Source organism: Sciurus vulgaris (assembly GCF_902686455.1).
Source record: "Sciurus vulgaris genome assembly, chromosome: 2".
In the NCBI taxonomy this organism is placed as follows: Eukaryota; Metazoa; Chordata; class Mammalia; order Rodentia; family Sciuridae; genus Sciurus; species Sciurus vulgaris.
Genome location: NC_136462.1, coordinates 184429680 through 184451420, shown reverse-complemented (window position 1 = coordinate 184451420; position 21741 = coordinate 184429680). Strand labels below are relative to the sequence as shown.

Below are 21741 nucleotides of genomic sequence, written 5' to 3'. Positions count from 1 at the left end.
TCAGGAGCCCACCGCTCTGCAGAGAGAACACAGGGCTCTAGGGGCCCCAGACTCCAGGGTCAGGGGAGTGAGAGACTCCATGGGACAGAGGGACTTCAGGCAGGGCCATGCAGGAGAGCGGGTGGAGAGCAGGTAGAGAGGAGGATGTCAGGGGCTGCTTTGAACACTGTAGGCTAGAGAGTCTCCCTAGCAGTGACTTCTAGAGATGCCAGTAGGGGACACAGCAGGGAACTGAGCTCGGCCCTGTCCATCCAGGTGCAGGCTTGGTTCTCAGTGCAATCAGAGACATTGGAGAACTATACTCAGAAAAGTAGAACAGACTTGTTTTTTTTTTTTTTTTTTTTTTTTAATCACTCTGCTGGTTCCATGTGGGGAACAGATTGTGTGTGTGTGTGTGTGTGTGTGTGTATGTGTGTGTGTGTGTGTGTTTACACCCACATTTGGAGGAGACTGTGAGAAGCTATGTCAGAGTCACCCAGTTAAGGATGATGGTAGACTGGCCTACAGAAGTGATGGTAGGAATGAAGAGAAGAGACTGAAGCAGGAGAAGAAGCACCTGTGTGAGGTGGGCATGACGTGGGTGTAGTGTGGGCAGCACCACAGCCCACCCTGTCCCCAGAGAGCCAGGGTTCAGTGCCAGAATGACATATGGGAAAGCAGCAACCATTTGCACAGATGTTGCTAGAAACTCAGGTTCTTTCTGAGCCAGCCACTGTGGACAGGTGGAGAAAGATGTGACCCTGCCCCTTCCTGCCAAAGGGGGACAGAACCATGCCGTGATGTGGAATGGCCAGCAGAGGGCACCAAAGACACCAGAGTGAGGCATGGAGCAGGGGGTGGGCCCCAGCCTGTCACTGGGAGATGGATCTTGGAGCCCTGGGGTCAGGGGCTCCAAGGAACAGAGGAACAGAGATCTCACCCTTAGATACTCCAGAAAGCGTGGCGTGGGGTGGAAGCCTCAGGATGGAGGTGCAGGGAATTGCACACCCAGAACTGCAGTCTTCTCAGCCTGCTGGCCAGGGGCCGGGCCAGTCTGGACCTGGACACCATAGCCAAGCAAGGGCTGAGTTGGGGTCTAAGTGCAGGGGTGCACGTGGAGAGGGTAGTAGGTGGTGACATAGGCAGGCCCTGAATTCACCAATGTGGAAAATGGCAAGGGACTTGCCCCCTGCCCTCACTTCCCACATCCAATCTATCCCCAGCTGTGGATGTATCTTGTCAGTCACAGCCCCCCGCTACTGCCCTGGGGAGGCTCATCTCTCCCTGCCTCCCTCCTGCTCCCCTTCCAAACACCCTCAACCAGGAAGAGCTTCCTGGTTAATCTCATCATGCTGCTCTTGGTTTGCAAACCTAGAAGGTTCCCTGTTGTCAAGATAAGCAAATCCACACTCCTTGGCCAGGCCTGTGAAGCTCTCCACGTGCCCTGGCCTCCTCTGTTGTACTGCAGCCACACTCACAGTGACAACAGTAACAACAGTCCTGGCAACCACGTAATAACAACACGTCATGTCACATTATCTGTAATATCAGTCAAGGCTTTTGAGAGCTGACTGGGGCAGGGCACCTTGCTAAGCTCTGGCCATGCCTTGCCACATTTAATCCTCAAAGTGAGCCTGTGAGGGTCCTCTCATCTTGTTTTACAGATGGGGAAACTGGTTCAGAGAGGTCTGGGTGCACAATCCCACGCACGGTAAGAAGTGGATTAAATCCAAGATTAAAATCCACCTACAGAGATGGATTGAAATCCAAACAGTCGGATGCCAAAGGCCTGTTCCCAGCCTTCCTAAGCTTGCCTCCTGTCATCTCCCTGCGGCTCCCTGCATTCTACTTGTGCCACAATCAACCCCCAAACTCCAAACTGGAAAGACTATGCCTCTGTACAAACTGTTCCCTCTGCTTTGAATGTTCTTCCTCTTCTATCTAGCAAACTCCTACTCAGCCTTCAAGACCCAGCTCCATCCGATGTCCTTCCTCTTGGAAGCCTTTCTCAGTTCCCCTTTGAGGCAAGTCATCGGCTCCCAGCTTCAAACTGCCACAGAGCCTTCTGCTTACCTCCATGTGAGGACAGAACACACTGTGTGGCCTGTGCTGTTATTTATGTGCCTGAGATCACACCCCACCATGAACTCTGAGAGCGCTGGAGTCCCATCCCTAGCCGAGTACCTGGCACGGAGGGGATGCCCAGCATGTAGTGGTTGAACAAATGAATGGAAGGCTGCAGAACAGTGGGGGAAGAGAGAGATCTTGGAATGGGACCCAAGGCCAGTGTGACGGTAGAGGTGGGGGCTGGGGTGAGTCTCTAGCCAGCCATGACTTCTAGGCAGCTGAACTTGGAGCCTTGAGTTAGGTTCAGGAACGGGTCCTGGGGAAGCCATGCCAGCAAGAAAGAAGTGGGGACATGACATGAGAGTGGCAGGAACCCCAAGACAAAAGGAGGACACCCCCAGAGAGTTCGCTGAGCCTGGGATGGTGCCTCCAGGCAAGGGGGCCCAGCGCTCTGCCAACCGCTGTGTCCACACACCAGTTAAGACCTCCTTGTTTAAGTCCTGTCTCTGCTGCAGTCCACAATGTGACCTTGGAAAAGAGATTCTACCTCCCCAAGCTGCACTGTCTGATACAGCAGACATTACTTACTTACATTCACTAGAGTAAAATAAAGCTCAGAATCTAGCTTCCTGGTCACATGGCCACACGGAGAGCTCTGTGGCCACAGGTGGCTCTTGCCTAGGGTATTAGTCAGGGTGATACACGGAACCTTTCCATCGGTGTAGAAAGTCGTGTGGAATAGGACTGTCTCTGAGCCTCAGTTTCCTCAACCAGGAGATGGGGATGGTAACATTTCCGAGGTTTATCGTGAAATGAGATACATCAGTGAAGTGCTTTGCAGAGAAGTGGTCACATGACAGACTTTAATAATGACTGACTACCATCTCTCCAGTGTCCAGGGTATCCATTTAATCCTCACAACAACCCAATGAAATGGGTACTTGTTATTCCTCTGTCAAATGAAGAAATGGAGGCACAGCGAGCTTCAGTAACTCGTCCACCATCACACAGCTGGAAAGTGGGGGCTCCAGGCAGAGACAACTCTCTACCCAAGCAGCCTCACTTTCCAGAACACACCAGGAAGCAGCCCACACGTATTACCATCACACCTCTGGCTGAGGAGCACCTCCTGGCTTGGGGAGCTGATCCAGGGTAAGCTGAGGCAGCCTCCCCACTCCCCCCTGGCACCGTCTCAGGCACCCTGGAGGCGATGGAGCTGGGGGTTTGGGAGAGTTTCTATGAGCATGATCCAGTGGGGTGCTGAGGCAGCTGCCCATGAGTGGGTACCTGGGGCCCTGGGGGAAAAGAAGAGAAGCCAAGAGGACATACAGGGAGCCCCTGGGCTCTAGGCCTGAGGGCGAGACTCTGCCCCTGAGGCTGATGGGTAGCACATGGTTGGTCTTTGATCCAACCCCCACCCAGGGCCCCAGGTGCCTGGCCTCTCCCTCCAGGCTACACTCAAGCCCATCTGCTCAGAAACTTGGGCCAGGGCACAGAAGCTTCATTCAATCATCCATTCGGCATTCACATATTGAGCACCTACTGTATGCCAACATGGAGAAATGACCTGGGACACACCAATGAGCAAGAGACATGGGCTGTGTCCTCGGGAGGGTCAGGATCTGGGTGAAGGGAAGGACAATATCGAATAGTCACACTGGTGGCTAAATCACCCATTAGGAAGGGCACTCAGAAGGTAAAGGCATGTTCGTCACAGCACACCCTCGGGCTCCTGCTGTGCACAGAAGCTGTCGGGGAGCTCAGAGCACACTCCAGGTACAAGCCTGGGGAGTCGGGAAGCAGAGCGGGGCAGGGCTCACAGGCTCAGGCAGCATGGCAAAGAGCTATGCTCAGAGTTTATTCTTTGCACCCAGCATTCCAAGAAGACATCGAAGAGCTTCAAGTAAACTCAGGGAGATTGTTAACTTGTGCATCCCCGTGGCTGCCACATGGAGAAAGAATTACAACAGGACCAGACTGAATTCTGGGGCCTGGTAGGGAGCTATGGAGGGGAAGGAAGCATCTGTGTGAGAGGAAACCACCAGAGCAGCCTGTCCCCAGGCAGGGAGGGCTGGATCTACTCTGCTTCCTGGCAAAGGGTATGTGTTATAATGCACATGGCTTGTGGCCATAGTTCTTGGTCCTGTAGCCTTAGGCAGGTCACATAGCACCTGTCAATCATCTTTATCGCCCAGGTGGGTAGGATGTCCTGGTGGGTATGAGCATCCTTTGTCAAATGTCAAGCTCCAAACAAACTTGCTTTGCTGGGCAGTGAGCACGCAGTGAACAAAAGCTCCCTGTCCTCGGAGCCCATCTCTGCACACGGGCTCTGTGGGCATGTTTGTGACAGACACACACATCTCCAAAGCAGACAAGAGCTTTTCAGATGAGCCACCTGTGGCTCTCCCTCCTTCTTTCCCTCTTCCTTGAGGGTTCTGGGTCAGAAAGTACAGGGAAATGGGGCACCTGTCCAGGTGGGGAGCAGGGAACTGGGGAACCCCAGAGAGCCCGGCTCACCTGGTGCAGGGCTGTGAGTCCATCCTCGTTGCACAAATCAGGGCTGACCTTGTTCTTCAAGAAGTAGCGCACTGCAATAGAAGGGGACAGGGGTGAGCGCCCCAACACACAGGGGTGTGCATGCATGCAGGGAAGACCCACTCCCCCAGGTCCCCACACAAATGACCTTGCTGGTTCCTGACAAAAGGCCTATGAGATAAGTGTTAATCCCTTCCATGTAACACAGATAAGGAAGCTGAGGCAGGAACATAGGTCTTGGGCCCAGGATTTCCAACAGCTGGTGGCACCACCTGTCTCATTGTGGGCAATACTAACAAGAGCTCACCACTGTCCAGTCCTCCGTGCCAGGCACTGACCTGAGCAGTTGTCACTGGTTGTCCAGAGGGAGCACTTCCTCTTCCTTGACACCTCCCCTCAGGAGTCCCATGGCCTGGGTTCAAATTCAGCCCCATTCAAACCTTTCCTTTCTCTGCCTCATCTTCCTCATCTGTCAAATACTGCTGGTGCGGGTCTCATCACATGGGTGTCGTCAGGTCTGATGGAGTGCGAAATGTCAGGCACTCAGCACGGAGGGTGGCACGTGGTTTGCAGGCGACTGGCTTTGGCAGTTATGACCATTTTTATTTTTATTTTTGGTGGTTCTGGGGATGGAACCCAGGGCCACATGCGTGCCAAGCAAAAGCTCTACCACACTCAGCCCCATAACCATTTATTCACACTAGGTCCCTGTACCAGACGGCTCACCCATGAGTGCCAGATGCCCCTTCTCTGGCCCCACTGAGCCACGGTGATGGTGGAGAGTGGAGGGTCAAACTGTTTCCATCCCTGAGCCAGGCCCCAGCCCCTGTGTGCGCATGCTTGCGTGTGTGCTCAGGGATGGTGGACGGATAGGCTAGGCCAGAGTGAACACCATTGGCAGCCTGGATCCCTCTTCCTTAGGATGACCCTTCTGCCCTTACCACTGTGATCTTCCTTCTTACCCTGCCCCATTCAGGCCCCAGCTCTCATCCAGAACCCAACTGCACAGGGAAAGAGAGGAAGAGCTGGTCCCCCAACCCTGCAGGCCCCTACCCAGTCTTGGCCACTGGGTTCCTTCCTTGCTTTGGTCCCTGAGCTTTAGCAGAACCACTTCTGGCCTCCAGCTACGCCTCTCCCTGAGGAGTGGGGTGGCCACGGGACCAATAGGAGGGTCTCCTGGAGCCCGTGGTTCTTCTGGGCCACCTCTCCACCCTTCCTGTTTAAATGGCTCTGAGCCCACATGTAGGCTCAAACCAGGCACCTACCCAGACTGAGCTTCCCAAAGGTGGACTGGGCAGTGACTGGGCAATCGTGCCCCTAGGCCAGAAGGATGAAGAAGGGCTGGCTCTCTGTGCAGCAAATGGATCGACTCGGACATGGGCTGGCTTGTGTGTGAGACCCTGGCATCAGGTGGATGGTGAAGCAGGGCTGGAGGCCCAGGCTGGTTCAGGCCCCTCTGAGCTCCTCCCACACCCACTGACCTGGCTCCCTTTAACCATGAGCCTAATCCACGTCCTCAAAAGTCCACTGCGGTCACCGTCTTTAAGCCATGGCTCATACAGTTGGGCAAGGCTGAGAGGGTGACCTCAGTGAATTGCCTCTGTGTAGGGCACAAATGACAAGTGAGTCCTGAAGGGTGAAGACAGCAGCCACCCTGCAGGACAAATGTCAGCCACCCCAGCAGGTGCCAAGGACAAGATGCTGATAGTTAAGTGGTGGGGAGTCCAGATCAGTGGGCATGGGGGCAGCCCTTCGGCTCCATCCTATTAGGCATGGCTCCCAGACCACAGCTGTAGTTGTACCCAGGGCCTCACTGTGAACAGAGGCTCCATGTGAAGGGGTGTTTGAGGTCTACCCTGCAAAATGCGAGGTCTTCCTCAGACTCGCCAGAGAGGCATAGCCATGGGGGCTAGATTGACAAGCCTTTATCCAGTAAGACACCCATCCATTGGAGCTGCACTACCTAATATGGAGCTTCTAGCTACATTTAGCTGTTGTGGCTCTTTAATTTGAAATTAATAAACATTTGAAATTCAGTTTCTCTGTCACTCTGAACTCAATAGCCACGTGTGGCTACCATATTGGAAAGTGTGGCAATAGAACATTTTTGTCTTCATGGAAAGTCATACTGGACAATGCTGCTTTATAAATGGAAATGAGCCCCATAACAAACTGCTAATACCCTTTCCCAGCCCCCACTTGCTCTGGGAATAATGTCCTAAATGCCAACTATGGCATAGAAGGCCTGCATGATGTGAGTCCTACCTACACACCTGTTTTTGTGCCAATCCAGGGGCACCATTCACATGGTGCTTTAGGAGGCTGGCACCTCCTAGAGTTCTGCAACAGACCACGTGCTCAACCAGACACAGGGGTCCTACCCGCCCACCTCTCCAGTCTCATTTCTTAAGTTCCCAACATTATCCATAACAGCTACCATCACCACACTTCCTCTGATCTATGAGCTTTTGCACAGCCTGTTCCCATTGCCTAGAAGATCAGTCATCCACCTATCCATGAATCCATGGATCCGTCCATCTATTTGTCCATCCACACACCCACACATGCACCCACACATTCACCCACACATGTACCCACACATTCACCCAGTCAGTCATCCATCCACGCACCCACACATGCACCCACACATTCACCCAGCCAGTCATCCATCCATGTTCCCACACATGTACCCACACATGCACCCAGCCAGTCATCCATCCATGCACCCACACATGCACCCACACATTCACCCAGCCAGTCATCCATCCATGCACCCACACATGCACCTGTGCACCCATCCATCCTGCACCATCATCTATGTACCCATTTCTTACATCATCTGAACACATACACACTTGCCTCACTCCCCCCTCCTTTAGGTCTCAGCTCAAACTCCCCAGGCTCCTCCCATTGTACGCACTCATTGCTCCTATACAACACACATACACCCTTATCACAAATATAATTACCTAACTATTTGAGTATTTATGAGTGTTGGATCTGTCTGCCCACTGGACACTAAGCAGCAAGAAGGCACAATTGTAACCTGCTATTTATGGCTCTACATCTAAAGCCTGGCATACAGTAAGTCCTTGAGAACTCATCCATATTCTTGACCTAATTGGCAGCCCCTTAGTTTAGTCCAAAGATACCAACTTGCCATCTCTGAGCAATGCAGACACCCTCTGGTGCTGACCCCAGCAGACTCCTGTCTATAGTGTGCGGCTCTGCCTGCAGGTCCCTCTGACGTGTAGGTGAGCTGTGGGTAACCTGGTCCTAGCCTCGGGGTTACATTAGGAGATTCAGGCAAAACCAGTGATCACCCAGGCCTATCCAAAGGGGCTTGCCCAAAGCCTGAAAGATGGGCTTCTCGGGGAGTGGAAGAGTCCATTATGATCCTGTCCCAGAAGGGTTTCTGGAAGTTTCTGTTCACATGAGGCAGATTCAAGTTGCCTGAGGTGGGTGGTAGAACAGGCTTCCTGTCCAGGAGACACTCTTTGAGGCAGAAAATAAACATCAGCTGCCAAAAGCAGAGTCTGTGCACAGTAATTATTGGGGTGCTCTCTGTGCTGTGCGGGAGTCCAAGCCATGTAATTACCCTGATGTCGGGCAGTTATTTTCAGCCCAAGAATTGGGACAAATCATCGCCCTCTCTAAGAAAGCCTTAATATTCATGAGCCAAGGCCGCCTCGGCAGTTCCACTTTCCAGCTCTAGCTGGGCATCCGGAGCCTGGCACTGGGCCCAGCTCACTGGAGCAAAGTTTCTGGTACCCAGTGCACCAGACTCTCCTGCATCTGGAGTTCATCAAGAAAAAGGACTCCTCTATCAATAGTCTCCTTACTGAACCTCTCCTACACACCCAGCTCAATGCAGAACCGTTTTCTCTCACGGACACACGTCTATAATTATTCCCCTGATGCCCAAGAGGAGCCAGAGGTCAGGAAAGGATAGCTCGCAGGCACGCTGCCAAGCAGAAGACCTGGAATCGGGCATCAGACCTCTCTGATTTCCAAATCCGGGTTATGGCCCAGTGCTCTGTGCTTCCCCTGAGGTCAGGGATGGGAACCAGCATTCCCAAAGCCCTGCTGAGCTGAGAGCTGCAGTGTGGCAGGGCGGTGGGGGTGGGGTGGGGATGCATAGGCGTGGCCTCCGATTCCAAGACAGGCAAACTTCAGAGGCCCTCGGGTCCCAGGCTAACCCTCTTCTTGCAGGCAGAGGACTCCAGGATCCACAGAGGATGGAATGACCATTTCTGCCCTGGGGAGGGGCGGGGGATACAGTGGGATCTGTCAGAGCTATTGTTGATGGAAGTCGGGCTCTCTTTACTCTAGCTTAAAACCCTTTCATGGCTCCACGCTGCTCTTAGAAGGAAGATCAAAGTCCTTCCATAGCCTTCACTGGGACTGGCAAACTGGTCCATGGGCCGAATCTGCTAGGCAGCCTATTTCTATAGGTAAAGTTTCCCTGGAGCACATTCATACTTATTCATTTACATATCACCTACGACTGCCGTCACCCTACAGAGCTCAGGAGTTATAACAGCAACTGTGTGACCTGCACAGTCCAAAATATTTACTCTCTGGCCCTTTACAGAAAGGGCTGCAGACCCTGGTCTTCAAGGTCCTTTGCTGTGGGCCCACCCACAGGACTACCACCATGCACAGTTCCAAGGGCACTATAGTCTTCCTAGTCTATGTGGATGGAGTGCCCTGGAATTGTGCAGTGTGCAGCCCAGCCAGCTGTACCGAAGGCCCATCTCCCTGCCTCTCTGGGCTCATCTCTTGTTCTGTGAGCACTTCAAGCAATGGAGGAAGACGGTTTGGGGCCTAAGGGTTGACACAGTCTCAGGAAGTACAAAGACAAGAGGACCATGGTCTCCCCTCTAGCCAGGAGTGCCCACCACTTCTCCTGGCCCACGCTCAAGTCTGCTGCCAGCCCACAGGGACCCAACTCCCAGTGCTGGCCATCAGTTTATCAAAGTGAGGCATCTGTTCTCATGCATTTTTTAGCAGTGACTTAAAGCAAATTTCTCTTCCTCTCTGTGCCTTCAGGTACTCATCTGTAAAGTGGGGATCACATCAGCACCTCCATTGTAGGGTTGCTGTGAGGATAAGACAATGCCCAAGAACTACTATTATCATTAATTAAGAAAATAAATATAGAAAACAAGCATCGTGCTCCTGCCTGGGCTGGGAGCTGGGTGCTGGGCTGTACCCACCCAGACCTGTGCCTCTCCAGAGTTCTTGGCTTGAGAGACACGGTGGCCTCTCCAGGGAGCTCCAATGTGCACGGTTCAAGGACCACCATGAGGCCAGAGTCAGGGTCCCCTGCACTCCCCCCACTGCAGGCAGGACCCACTGAGAGCCAAGAGGTGGCTCCTGCCCTCCTCACTCCTGGATCCTGCTGCTGGCACTGCCCGCCCCCCTCCACCCACACCTCCCTGGCAATCTGGCTGGAATCTGGGCCAAGCAGGGCCATCTGCTCCCCTCCATCTCCAGCTGTAGCAAGTGAGGCTGCACTGGTCCCCCTCGGCAGGAAGCTGGTGGCGGCTGCCTTTGCAGGAAGAAATCAGCACGGACAAGCTTGTTTCCTCTGGCATCTGACCTACCCCGACCCACAGAGCACAGCCTGACCTGGACCTGGTGGGCCATACGCAACCCCAGGTGCAATTTCTGGAAGCCAGAGGGGTCTGCCCACTGGAAGTGGACCTGGGCAAGCCACATCCCCAGGTGTCCTGAGGCTGAGCTGCTACCACTTGGCCATGTGAAATGCACAGTCATGGTCATGGGGCACTGACCACTGAGCCCTCCTCCCTTCCCAACTCCCTTCCTTTCCTGCTGGCACCCAGCCAGGAGGCCTCATCCTCCCAAGGTGTGGCATGCTCTAGTCTTTGCCTGCCTTTGACCCTACCTCACCCCCAAATCCTGTTCCCCTCCCTGAATCACTCACTGACCCTGCCACACTGGCTTCTTTCATTTCTGAAAACAAAACAAAACAAGAACTGAGCTCCCAGGCTCCCAGCAGCCTCTGCTGCACCCGGAACCCTCTTTCCTCCCACCTTGGACCAGCAAACTCCTCTTCACCTTTCGGATTCCAACCCAAATGTCACATCCTCAAGGCGGCCTTCCCGGATGACCCCAGCCTCCGCGGCAGCCCCCTGCACTTGCGCATTTGTACTCCCCAGCAGTACCTGCCTCACTGCCCACAGAACTTCCTGCCCTGGGCCTCCTTCTCAGTGTGGTCCTGCAGACATGGAGCGCCACAGGAAGCATTTTTCAAGGACTGAAAAGCAGGGATTATGGATTTTACAGAAAAGAGGGAACAAATACTCTTCCCTGAGCCTCCCTCATCAATGCAGCCAGGCCTGGGGCTGACCGTAGGGTCTTCAGCCCCCCTGCACTGTCCCCTCCACAGGCTGGGCGCAGGCCCTCATACCTTCCCTCCTGCCCTCGATCCCAGTCCTCATTCTGTCGGCCCTTACTTGTTCCTCATGTAACCGAGCCCCGACTGTGCTTGGCATTGAGTTAGTTAAGCATTTTGCATTTGGTCAACTAGTCTTCATAGTCCAGTTGTGTGGAATGATAACTCCCTACTCTCAACTCACTACCTGTTACTATTGCCCAATTTACCGATGGGAAGACTGAAGGTCAGGTTTGACCCTGTCCTGAGGGCATACGTGGCTGGGAATGGTAGACCCACGTCGGGCCAGTTCGGAAGACCAAACACTAAATCACTTTGCTAAAAGAGTTTTACCTTGTGAAAACCACGGAAAGACAGCAAAAAGAAAAGCCCAGGCCATTGCCTACAAAGTTAGGTGTTCTAGAACGTTTCATGATAAAGGAGACAATAACCACAGCAGTTATTACAGCAGCCTCATTATTACAGTTTGAACACGAGGTCCCTGAGGCAGAGAGGGGGACGTTTAGCCTGAGGTCATGTGGTAAACAAGTGGCAGCTCTGAGCCCAAGGTCCCCCATGCCCTCGGCTTGTCTTCTTGTTGTGTCTTCATCAGGCAGACCCCTGCCCCGACCCTGATTCTGAGCACCGGGGTGGCCTGCCTCCAGCTGCCAGGCCCCACCCACAGGGGCTGCACCTCCTCCATAGAAAATCCTGCCCTCACCGACCCCATGTCCCCTCCTCCAGGTGCTGTCACAGTGCAGTAGGCCCAGAGCTCTCAGAAAGCAGCCCCTTTCTCCTCTCAAGCCAAAGACCTGGGTCCTCAAAATACCGTGCTCCAAAATTACCCCACTGAGCAATTTCAACCTTTCCACACACTGCTCCTCCCTGGAACAGAAATAGCCAGAAATAGCGGCTTCAGGGAAGCCCAGCTGCCTAGGGCTGGAGTAGAGACTCAGTCAAGCCCCGTGGTGGCTTCTGCAGTGACGAGTGCAGCCCGCCCCTCTGCCAGGCTGTCCCCCCAGGATTCTGGGCAGTGACTCAGCCATGGCGGAGGGGGCCCAGGAAGACATGGGCTTCCCTCACGGTCATTCCCCCAGGCCCAGGCCCCAGCAGCCAGTCTCTCCTTTCCCCTAGAATCTCATTCCTGGACCCATGCAAGAAGAGGAAAGGGTTCCACAATAACTAGTGTTGGTGAGGATGCGGGGAAACTGGAACCTTCTTTCAATGCCAGTAGAAACTGAAATGGTGCAACTGCTTTGGAAAACTGTCTGGTAGCCCCTCAAAGATTAATCGCAGAGGTAGCATAGGATGCACCATGCCACTCTCCAGAATGTCTCCAAGGGGAATGAACACAAATGTTGCCACAAAAACTTACATGTGGGTGTTTATAGCAGCACTATTCATAATAACCCCAAAGTGGAAATAACCCACATTTCCATCAACTGATGACTAGATAAACAAGATTCCATGCAATGGAACATGATTCTTCCATAAAAAGAAATGAAGTACTGATACTTGTTGCAACGTGGATGAATTTTAAAAGCATCATGAGAAGCAAAAGAAGCCAGACAAAAAAGCCCACGTACGATATTCTCCCATTTCGAGGGGAAGAGGCAGGTCCACAGAAATAGGAAGCAGACTGGCGGCTGCCAGAGGTTGGGAGGTTTGGAGGGCAGAGTGAAGAGTTAAGGAGTCCGGCCTTTCCTCTGGGAACATGCTAATGTTCTGGAATTAGATACTGGATTGGCGGTGATGTCTGGGCCAGCTCGTGAAGGTCTTGAACAAAAGACCACAGAATTGCATACTTCACAAGAGTGACTTTATGTGAATTATATTTCAATTTAAAAAGAGCAGGGGACTCCGGGCTGGGCCTCAGGCTTCCTACTGGAAGCTCACTCCCATGCCAGCCTGGGGGTTCTGTGAGGTCCATACGACACCCGTCATTACCGTACCTGCAGTGCCAAGAAGGGTGCCTAACGCAGTAGGTCATGGGGCTCCGATCAGCCCTACAGGATCTGACCTCTGCCCACCTATCCAGGCATTGTCCTCCCTAACCTCAGTGGACCCCTTTCAGGGCACTGTTCTTCTGCCTGTTTTTCTTGACCTTCCTTTACCTGGTTAAATCTTATTCAGCCTTCAGCTTCAGGGTACCCAGCTTAAGGGTAGCAGGCTGGCCAGGTACCCTTCTCATGGATTTCTGTGCCCCACCTTGAGAACACTTAACACCACGGTGTAGCTGTGGTGGACCCATCTGTGTCCGCCCTGGACTATGAGCTCTGGCTGGTGGGGCAGGAGCGCCATCTTTTCACTACTGTGTTGCAGTTCAGGACCCCGGTCAATATCTAATGCCTGCAGGAGAGGATGGGACCCACCTGGCTTCTGCCCAAGTCTCAGAACCAGCCAGGGCATCTGTTGTTGGGCTACTCTACACCTCTTCTGCTGGCCAACGATGCTCCGGAACTGGGGCCATGGACCTTCATTCCTTGGTTTGTACCAAGAGGCCAATTTCTCTCTTTTTTTTTTTTATTTTATTTTTTTTTATTGTAAACAAATGGGATACATGTTGTTTCTCTGTTTGTACATGGAGTAAAGGCATACCATTTATGTAATCATAAATTTACATAGGGTAATGTTGTTTGATTCATTCTGTTATTTTTTCCCTTCCCCCCACCCCTCCCACCCCTCTTTTCCCTCTATACAGTCCCTCCTTCCTCCATTCTTGCCCCTCTCCCTAACCCTAACTCTAACCCTAACACTAACCCCTCCCCCCCCCATTATATGTCATCATCCACTTATCAGCGAGATCATTGGTTTTTTGAGATTGGCTTATCTCACTTAGCATGATATTCTCCAATTTCATCCATTTGCCTGCAAATGCCATAATTTTATCATTTCAATTTCTCTCTTAACATATCAGATACCATCAGCATCAAGACAGCCAGGGGGACCCCAAGCACACAGCTATACCCTTTGTCTTTCCAGAACCTGCACACCCAGGATGTGTGGCCGTGCTGGACAGAAGGGGTCGGCAGAGATTTGCATCCACTACCCAGATGCCTCTCCGCATGTGTAACTCACACCTAGCATCAGGTATGTGCAGAAATGAATGCAGACCCTTCAGGTGGACACACCTTGTCTGTCTTCTTCCCTGAGCTACCCAGTCTCTAGAGTTAAGTGCTCAAGAAATTCCTGTTGAGCAAATGAACAAATCAAAAACTTTTTCTCTTCTACGAAAACAAAATTTAAAAATTCAGGGAAGCTGATGTACAAAATAAGTTTTCAGTTGATCCTTTGGAAAATATAGTCTTTTGAACCGTGGAAGCTGGGGTGGGATGAAGAATCGCTTGCTAATGAGCAAGTGGACATCTACGCACTAGATCACCTTAAGAGGAGGAGAAGAGCATTGGACCCGATGGACACGGGAAAGATGTGGACCTGCCCAGGTTCTCCACAGAGGTTCCAAGATTGCCTACACACCTTCCTTCTCTCCTCCTTTCTCCCTCCTTTCCGTTTTATCCCCCAATCCCATGGGTATTTTGACCCCTAGGTTGCTTAAACTCAAGACTCAAGCAAAGGGGTCGCTTAGCTTGAAACATCCTGGAACTCCCCCAATCCATCTGGGAGCACACCAGATCCTAGCTGCACCAGATCCCTGATATCCACCGATTAGACCTCCAAGATTTCCCCTGCACGACCACACGGCAGACCCAGGAACCCGGTCTCCCTTCTACCCCTTGGAGCCTGGCTCGCTCACTTGCGCAGGCGCAGGGCCCAGGAGCTCTCCAAGGTACCCGCTATTATTCCAATTCCCCCTTCTCCCCAAATGCCCTCCACATCTCTTTCTGACTTCCTCTTGCTCTCCCAACCCTGTCTGGCTCACCCCACTTCTCTTCCCACCTATCTCTCCTGAATTTTTTTAAATAACCCAATTATTTCATATCTCCAGGCAAGTAATAGATAAAAATACTCCCAGCCCTCCAGGTAGGAGATGCATACACATAAGGTGTTAATGGCTTCACCGTAATCATAATAATACCTAATATTAATTGACTATTTTCCAACCACGAAGTGTTGTGCTAAGATGTTAAGATGTGACATATCATGTCCCAGATAATCCCCATGACAACCTATGACTTAGGGTTCATAAACAACCCATTCAACAGAGAACTTGGATGCCTTGCCCATGACCTTTTCCTTTTTTCTTTCTTTCTTTCTTTTTTTTTTTATTTTTCAATCCTGAGGGTTGAACCCAGGGACACTCTACCACTGATCTACATACTCAACCCTTTTTAATTTTATTTGGAGACAGGGCCTCACTAAGCTGTTGAGGCTGGCAATCCTCCTGCCTCAGCCTCTGAAACAGCTTGAATTACAGGCATACACCACTGTGCCCAGTCCAAGCTCATTTTGCTAAGAAGCGTTGAGACTCAATTCTACTCTGGGCTATTCCACGTGTAACTGGTGTTTCAGGCGCAACTGGTGCCAAGATACCCTCAACCAAATAAAGTCAAGAATAAAGTTCGTGCCTACCAATATTTAGGCAGAGAAAAGCAGTTGATCATAAAGGGGAAGTTCCTCCAGTTCCCACCAGTCCACTTTGAAACCTCCTTCTGGTTTTCTTGTTGTGCTCTTCTGTCTTCTGAACACCTGATCCCTCTCTGTCTGCCTGCCTGGATCTCAATGTTGGTCTCTCCCAAAGACGCCATCTAGCCTCTCTGCCTCAGTACTGTGACATGAGCAGGTCCACTTGGGTATTGCACTCATCTAGGGACATCAGATAAGATTTTTGAAAAATTTAAAGGTAACCACCTGAGCACTTGTAATCAAGATTTGGATCTCTGTTATTATCTGTGGGAAAGAGAAATGCAAATAAATGCAGAATTCAACAAAAGTCACAAAACAAAGGAAATAACAACAAAAATTAATGCCACAAAGCAGGATACCAGATGAACCCAAACCCAACTCTCCCATGAGCATGAACAAAATCACTCATCCTCCTCTACACCCTATATAGCAGAAAGGATGTGGATGCCAAGAAGAAAAAAATTTGAGTGCGCGTGCTGCTTACAAGAGATAGATCCCAAACAAAATAACAGAGAGACTAAAAATAAAGGGATGTTCAAATATAAGACAGGCAAATGCAAACAGAAAGAAAGTGGGTGGGGCACCATTACTATGATGCAGAATGGAATTCTGGGCAAATACAGAGGCAACCTGCTGTGGGTCCATCAGAAAAAGAGACGCTGAAATGAAATCAGAACCAGAAATCAGATCAGTCATTGTCTGGGCTCGTGCCTGGCTGGTGGGGAAAGCGAAATCACAGAGGCTGGGAAAACTTAGGAATTGCATAATTGGAAGAGCAAAATCCAGCAAAGCAAAAATTGTTAGTATTTAAGTCAGAAGCACAATTATCCAGGGAATCTTTAGAGCACACGCACCCTAAGAAAAGAACAGAGAGTAGACAAAGATTTCCAGATAAGGACATTCACCACGCCGTTGTTTATCTACATGGTTTACAACCAAGAAATCCTGGAAGCAACTGAGATGTCTAAACAAGTGGGCACTGAGAGAGTCAGTTATGGAACATTCATGGAATGGAACACTCTGCAGTTGGTTATGGAATTGTTAATGACCTAGGAAAGTTTTGATTAATAATATAGAATAGGAAAACGAGGAATCAAAAGAATACATTCAATGCAGTTTCAACTGGCAAGGAAAAAATGCATTCCACACAGCCACATACTTTTCACTGGAAAAACATCAAGATGTTAACTGTGCTTATCAGCAATTTTTATTTTACGGTTGCAGCATTTTCCAAACATTTAAAAATCTGTATGTACTCCCTTGATAATCAGAATTTCCAAATTTCACTAAAGAACAAAAACCCTCCACCGAATGATGGCCAAATGGTAAAAACTGTGTTTCTGCTCTAAGCAGCTAGTACAGAAATGAAATCTCAAGCTGACTGACCCTGTGAAGGAATTGACAAAGCTGAGATTCATGTGCTGGGTAGGAGGTTAAATTGCAATGATAAGCTGGGCACGGTGGCAAACATCTGTAATCTCAGCAACTCAGGAGGCTGAGGCAGGAGGATCATAAGTATGAGGCCAGCCTGAGCAATTGAGCGAGACCCTAAGCAACTTAGTAAGGCCCTGTCTCAAAATAAAAAACAAAAGGGGCTGGGGATGGAAACCAGTGGTAAAGCACCCCTGGGTTCCATCCCCAGCACCAATAAATAAATAAATTTAAATAAATTGCAATGATAATAAAAGTAAACTTGTTCATACAGTGTAGGGGCCAGCAAAGTAAGATCCATGGGCCAAAACGGGGCCGGCCACTTACTTTTGTACTGTTTGAACATTAAGAACAATTTCTACTTTTTTTGTGGTGGAAAAACATCAAAGAATAGCATCGAGTGATACATGAACAACCTCCAGAAGTCACCTGTCAGCGTCCGTAAGTTAACTGGCCCGGGCTCCTTTGGCTGGGTATTGCCCTAGGCCACGCTCTCTAGCAGCAGGGCTGAGCAGTACTGAACAGACCGCGGGGCCCACACAACCCCAAATATTTCTTCTCTGGTCCTTTACCGAAAAACTGCTGATCCCTAGGGTAGTGCTTTTTGGCTGACAAAATACATTCAAAACGACAGTCTCATCTCCCATGGTTCCAGGTAGGAGAGGAGGGGATGGACGAATGTCCAGGTGGGCCCCGGCATGGAGGCCAAGGGAGTATGGGGGACAGGCCCAGTTTCTCCAACTGCCAAGGAGTCAAGGCTGCACCCATCTCCCGTTCTTGCTTGATGTCGTCGCCCACCCTTTCCACCCCCAGCCCCAAAGGAGCTGCCTCACCCCTCTGCAAGCAGCCGCATTTCCTGTCAAGAGCGTGACCTCCTGCAACCTGGATGGCGGAGGCTGCAGCTGCAAAAAGATGGTATTTTTATCCAGCCCCTGCTTCCTGTTTGCCGGCTGGGGTGGGGGACGGGTTTGCTGATGTTTGGTTTTGCCAATTCTAATACAGAAATGGTAGAGGCTTGGCTTCCCTGTCACATCAGAACAGAGAAGTCTGCCCCCTGACAGGGGATGCTGCTTGTCCCCAGGCCCACCTACCCAGGCCCCCGGTCTGCACCTCTCCCCTCGTGCCGCACAAGCGCCTGTGCCTGCAGATACCCATCTCTGCCTGTGCAGGAGCAGAAACCAGGGCAGCTGGTGGGCAGAGGGGAATCAGGAGCATCTCTGCTGCAGGAAATGGAAAAATCCACTCCCTTATCAGAGACAAGCAGCTAGAGAGGAGCTGGCTGGGCCCGGAGGGGTGTGAACAGGTTGTCCAGAGCTTCCGGAACTCACTGTTCTCAGCAAGCCCTGGCCCAGAGAGGACCAGGACACGATGGAGTAGAGGTAAGTATGGGACTTGGAAGTCATTTGCTGAGAATGTCCTGCACTCAGGGACCTGGGGAATCACTTGTTGGTCCCAGTCGTAGAGAAATATGTCACTGTCCTCAACTTTCACGTCCTCGCGGTTCAGCCAGCTGTGGTAACGGAGCAGAGACATCAGCATCTAACAAGCGGGTGGTAACACAAGCTCACTTCCGTGGAGCACTGGTATCCTGCCTGTACCGGGCCTGTGCCAGAACAGGCCACCACAGCCACAGGCAGAAGCAAGGCCGGCTGCAGATGAGCTCCGAGTTACAATCCGGGAGACCGAGGCACAGCGAGTCTGACCTACTCGGTTAGCAGGAGGCCCCGCAGCCCACACCTGAACTCGCTCCATCTTGAGGATTTCAAGGCAGGTCTCAGAGCCAACCCGACCCCAGGTGTTGGAGGGTCGGGATCTGCATGCCAGAGCCTTCCTGTTTCCTGTCCTCAAGTGTGCCCAGTGCCCGGCTCCAAGCCAGAGGGACAAAAGGATCTTTGCTTCACTCATTTGCATGCTGGAGAGATGCCACCAAGCGCACTGTTGGGAGCATGCCATCCGCCCCAGCACGGCGCCTGGCTGGAAAACACGGAGCCAGGGCAAGGAACCCGGACCATTCGTTTCCCCGTGATTCCATCTCAGACTCCTCACCTCCTCTACCTGAGTCTCAGTTTCTATAAAATGGGTACCAGAGTCTCACAAGGTGTGGCTCAGTCTTCAGAGTCCAACACAACAAAGGAGTTCCTGACAGCAAGCATCTAGGGAGATCTTGGGGGTCAGCTATAAGACAGGGCTGAAGGACAGCCGTGGCATGGCGGTCACTCCCAGAGACACCAGCCAGGCGTCCCAGGGAAGCATAGGCAGTTCCCCCCCACGCCAAATAGGACTGATAGGTGCCAATGATAAGATGGAGCGTGACTTCTGAGACTGGGTCAGAAAAGACAATTCAGTTTCCAGCTTGCCCCTGGGACCACTGCCTCTGGGGAAAGAGAGCTTCCCTCAAGTACCCCTCAGGGGAGACCACAAGTGAGGAACTGAGGCCTCCTGCCCACAGCTAAATGAGCGCCATCTTGGAAGCAACTCCTCCAGCCCCAGCCCAGCCTGCAGAGGAAAAGACCCCGGATGACATTGCCTGCACCGTCCCAAGTCACCCTGGGTCTGAACACGCAGCTACCCCCAGGTTCCTGACACACAGAAGTTGAGAGGACAAATGTTCACTATTATTATTGAAGTCACCACATTTGGGGGAAATTTGTTATGCAGCAGACATAACTAATGCACCAGAGAAGAGTTTCAACCAGAGTTAGAGCGTTCGAGCCTGCAGACATCACACCAATCTGGGGCACCACAGACACCCCCTCGCCCAGTCCGCCAAATTTCCCTTCCCTGGGGAAATTCTTGACGGAAGCCTAGAGCTGACTCAGGGTTTCCATGTCCACTCACAGTGCTAAGAACTGCCCACACACGTCACTCAGCACCTGGTGTCTTTCTGGCTCTGGCAGCACCGCCCAGGCTTCCCTACCACTCAAGGATGGGCCCCGCCGGAGCTCAGGGTCCACTGACCCGGCAGAGAAAGGCTGGCAAGGAGGCACCATCTCCCCTGTCCTCGGCAGCCACCTAGTTTTCTAAACCACAAGCCTGAATGACCGACCTCTCCTGCTCCAGCACCTCTCGGGGTGGCTCTCCAGGTATGGTTCCTGGATTGGCAGCAGCGGCAGCAGCAGCAGCGGCACCTGGAGATTTGTTAGAAATACAAATCCTGCGGCCCTGCCCCAGCCACTGAACCAGGAGCTCTGAAGGCGGCCGATCTATGGTTTAACAATTCCTCCAGGAGATTCTTTGTTTTTTGGTACTGGGAATTGAACCCAGGGTGCTTTACCACTGAGCTACACCCCCAAGCCCTTTTTTTATTTTTTTATTTGAGTCAGGGTCTCGCTAAGTTGCTGAGGGCCTTGCTTAATTGCTGAGGCTGGCCTTGAACTTGCGGTCCTCCTGCCTCCAGAGTCACAGGGATTACAGAAGTGTGTCACCGCCCGGGACCCTGCGCCCTCCCATGATTCTGATCTGCCCTCAAGCGGGAGCCAGTGTGCAGAACAGTCCCCTCTGTGGTTCCTATGTCCTAGAAACACCCAAGTTCTCTCTCTCCTTCCCCTCCACAAATAGTCACCAGCAGGGAAGGACATGCATACCGGTTTACCATCTCCGAGTTTGCAATCTGCAGCTCCCCAGTCTGGTGGACTTTCTTCCCCCGAGAGAACCCTGCCCAGCTCCTGTCCAGCGCAGGAGGCCCTCCATAAGCATGAGCGGAACATTAAGTAGTGAATGGATAATGAATCACCCCCAATGAGTCTTCCTTGACCCTGACTTAGTGCTCCACGCAGGCAATGTGCACCTCCCTCAGTCAGCACCCGTCCCCCACCCCAGTGTCCTCAAAGACTCTGTGGGGCACGAAAAGCTAGAAATGTGATCTGTGCCGAGAGGTACACCAGAGTATTAAATGCCCCCCAGACTTTGGAGCATTAGAAGAGAAAAAAGAAAAGTAAAATATGTCATTGATCATTTTTACATTGACTCCCGTTGAAGTATCTAGAGTTAGTTCTTTGAATTAATTTCACCTCTTCCCTTTCTACTGCAGTACAACTATGAGGAAATGGAAAGTTACTTTTGGGGCCAACATGGCTTTTCTTCTGAGCAGAGCTGAGCTAGGCTGTAGATATTTAGTCAAGCGACGCTGCCACAGCGGGGTGCCCTGGGAAGGTATTTCTGCCCATTTGTCTTCTCCCCTTCCTCCTTCTTTCTGCATCTCTCTTTCCTCCCACACTGGCTGAACATTTGCTCTGGAACCCCTGCCCTGAGGCTTGGCACAAAGTCTACACCAGCAGTGTTGGTTGAACGAATAAACTAACACCCAGGATGCAGACTGACCCAGGGTCCCCCAGGGTGTCTCCCTCTGATTCAGATCCCGGGTCTGATTGTTGGTGGGTCATTTTTCCATTTCCTTTCAAAAGGAGCCCAATTCCAAAGATGTCCTGACGTCACTGGGGGCTGGGATCATACGGGGCTCAGGTGCACTCGGGTCCTGGGACCAGGACTCCCTGTGCAGAACACCTTCTTCTTAAAGTTCCAGGAGGCTATCGGGGCATGGACTTGACATGAGCTTCGGGCTTTAGGGCCAAGCTTCCCATGAGGGGAGGTGCCAGGCTCAGCCTGCACTTGCCTGTCCCACAGGGGCCAGGGAGGATGAGAGCGCATATACGGTCAGAGGCACTAGAGGGCGCTCCAGGGAGCAGCAGAGGTGCACTGGGGCCTGGACTTCGGAGACCCCCTGGGACTGGGGTGAGTGACAACAT

The 21741-nt window shown here is 51.8% G+C and overlaps 1 protein-coding gene across 6 annotated transcripts in view; it reads right to left on the bottom strand.

Moving 5' to 3' along the window:
* PPP1R16B (protein phosphatase 1 regulatory subunit 16B) overlaps positions 1 to 21741 on the bottom strand; it is a 101273-nt gene that overhangs the window by 20536 nt on the left and 58996 nt on the right. For all 6 annotated transcript variants that reach the window (XM_079126215.1, XM_079126218.1, XM_079126219.1 and 3 more), the window contains one exon: positions 4564 to 4634. In XM_079126215.1, the coding sequence (XP_078982341.1) occupies positions 4564 to 4634 (71 nt within the window). The remainder of the gene's footprint in view (positions 1 to 4563; positions 4635 to 21741) is intronic.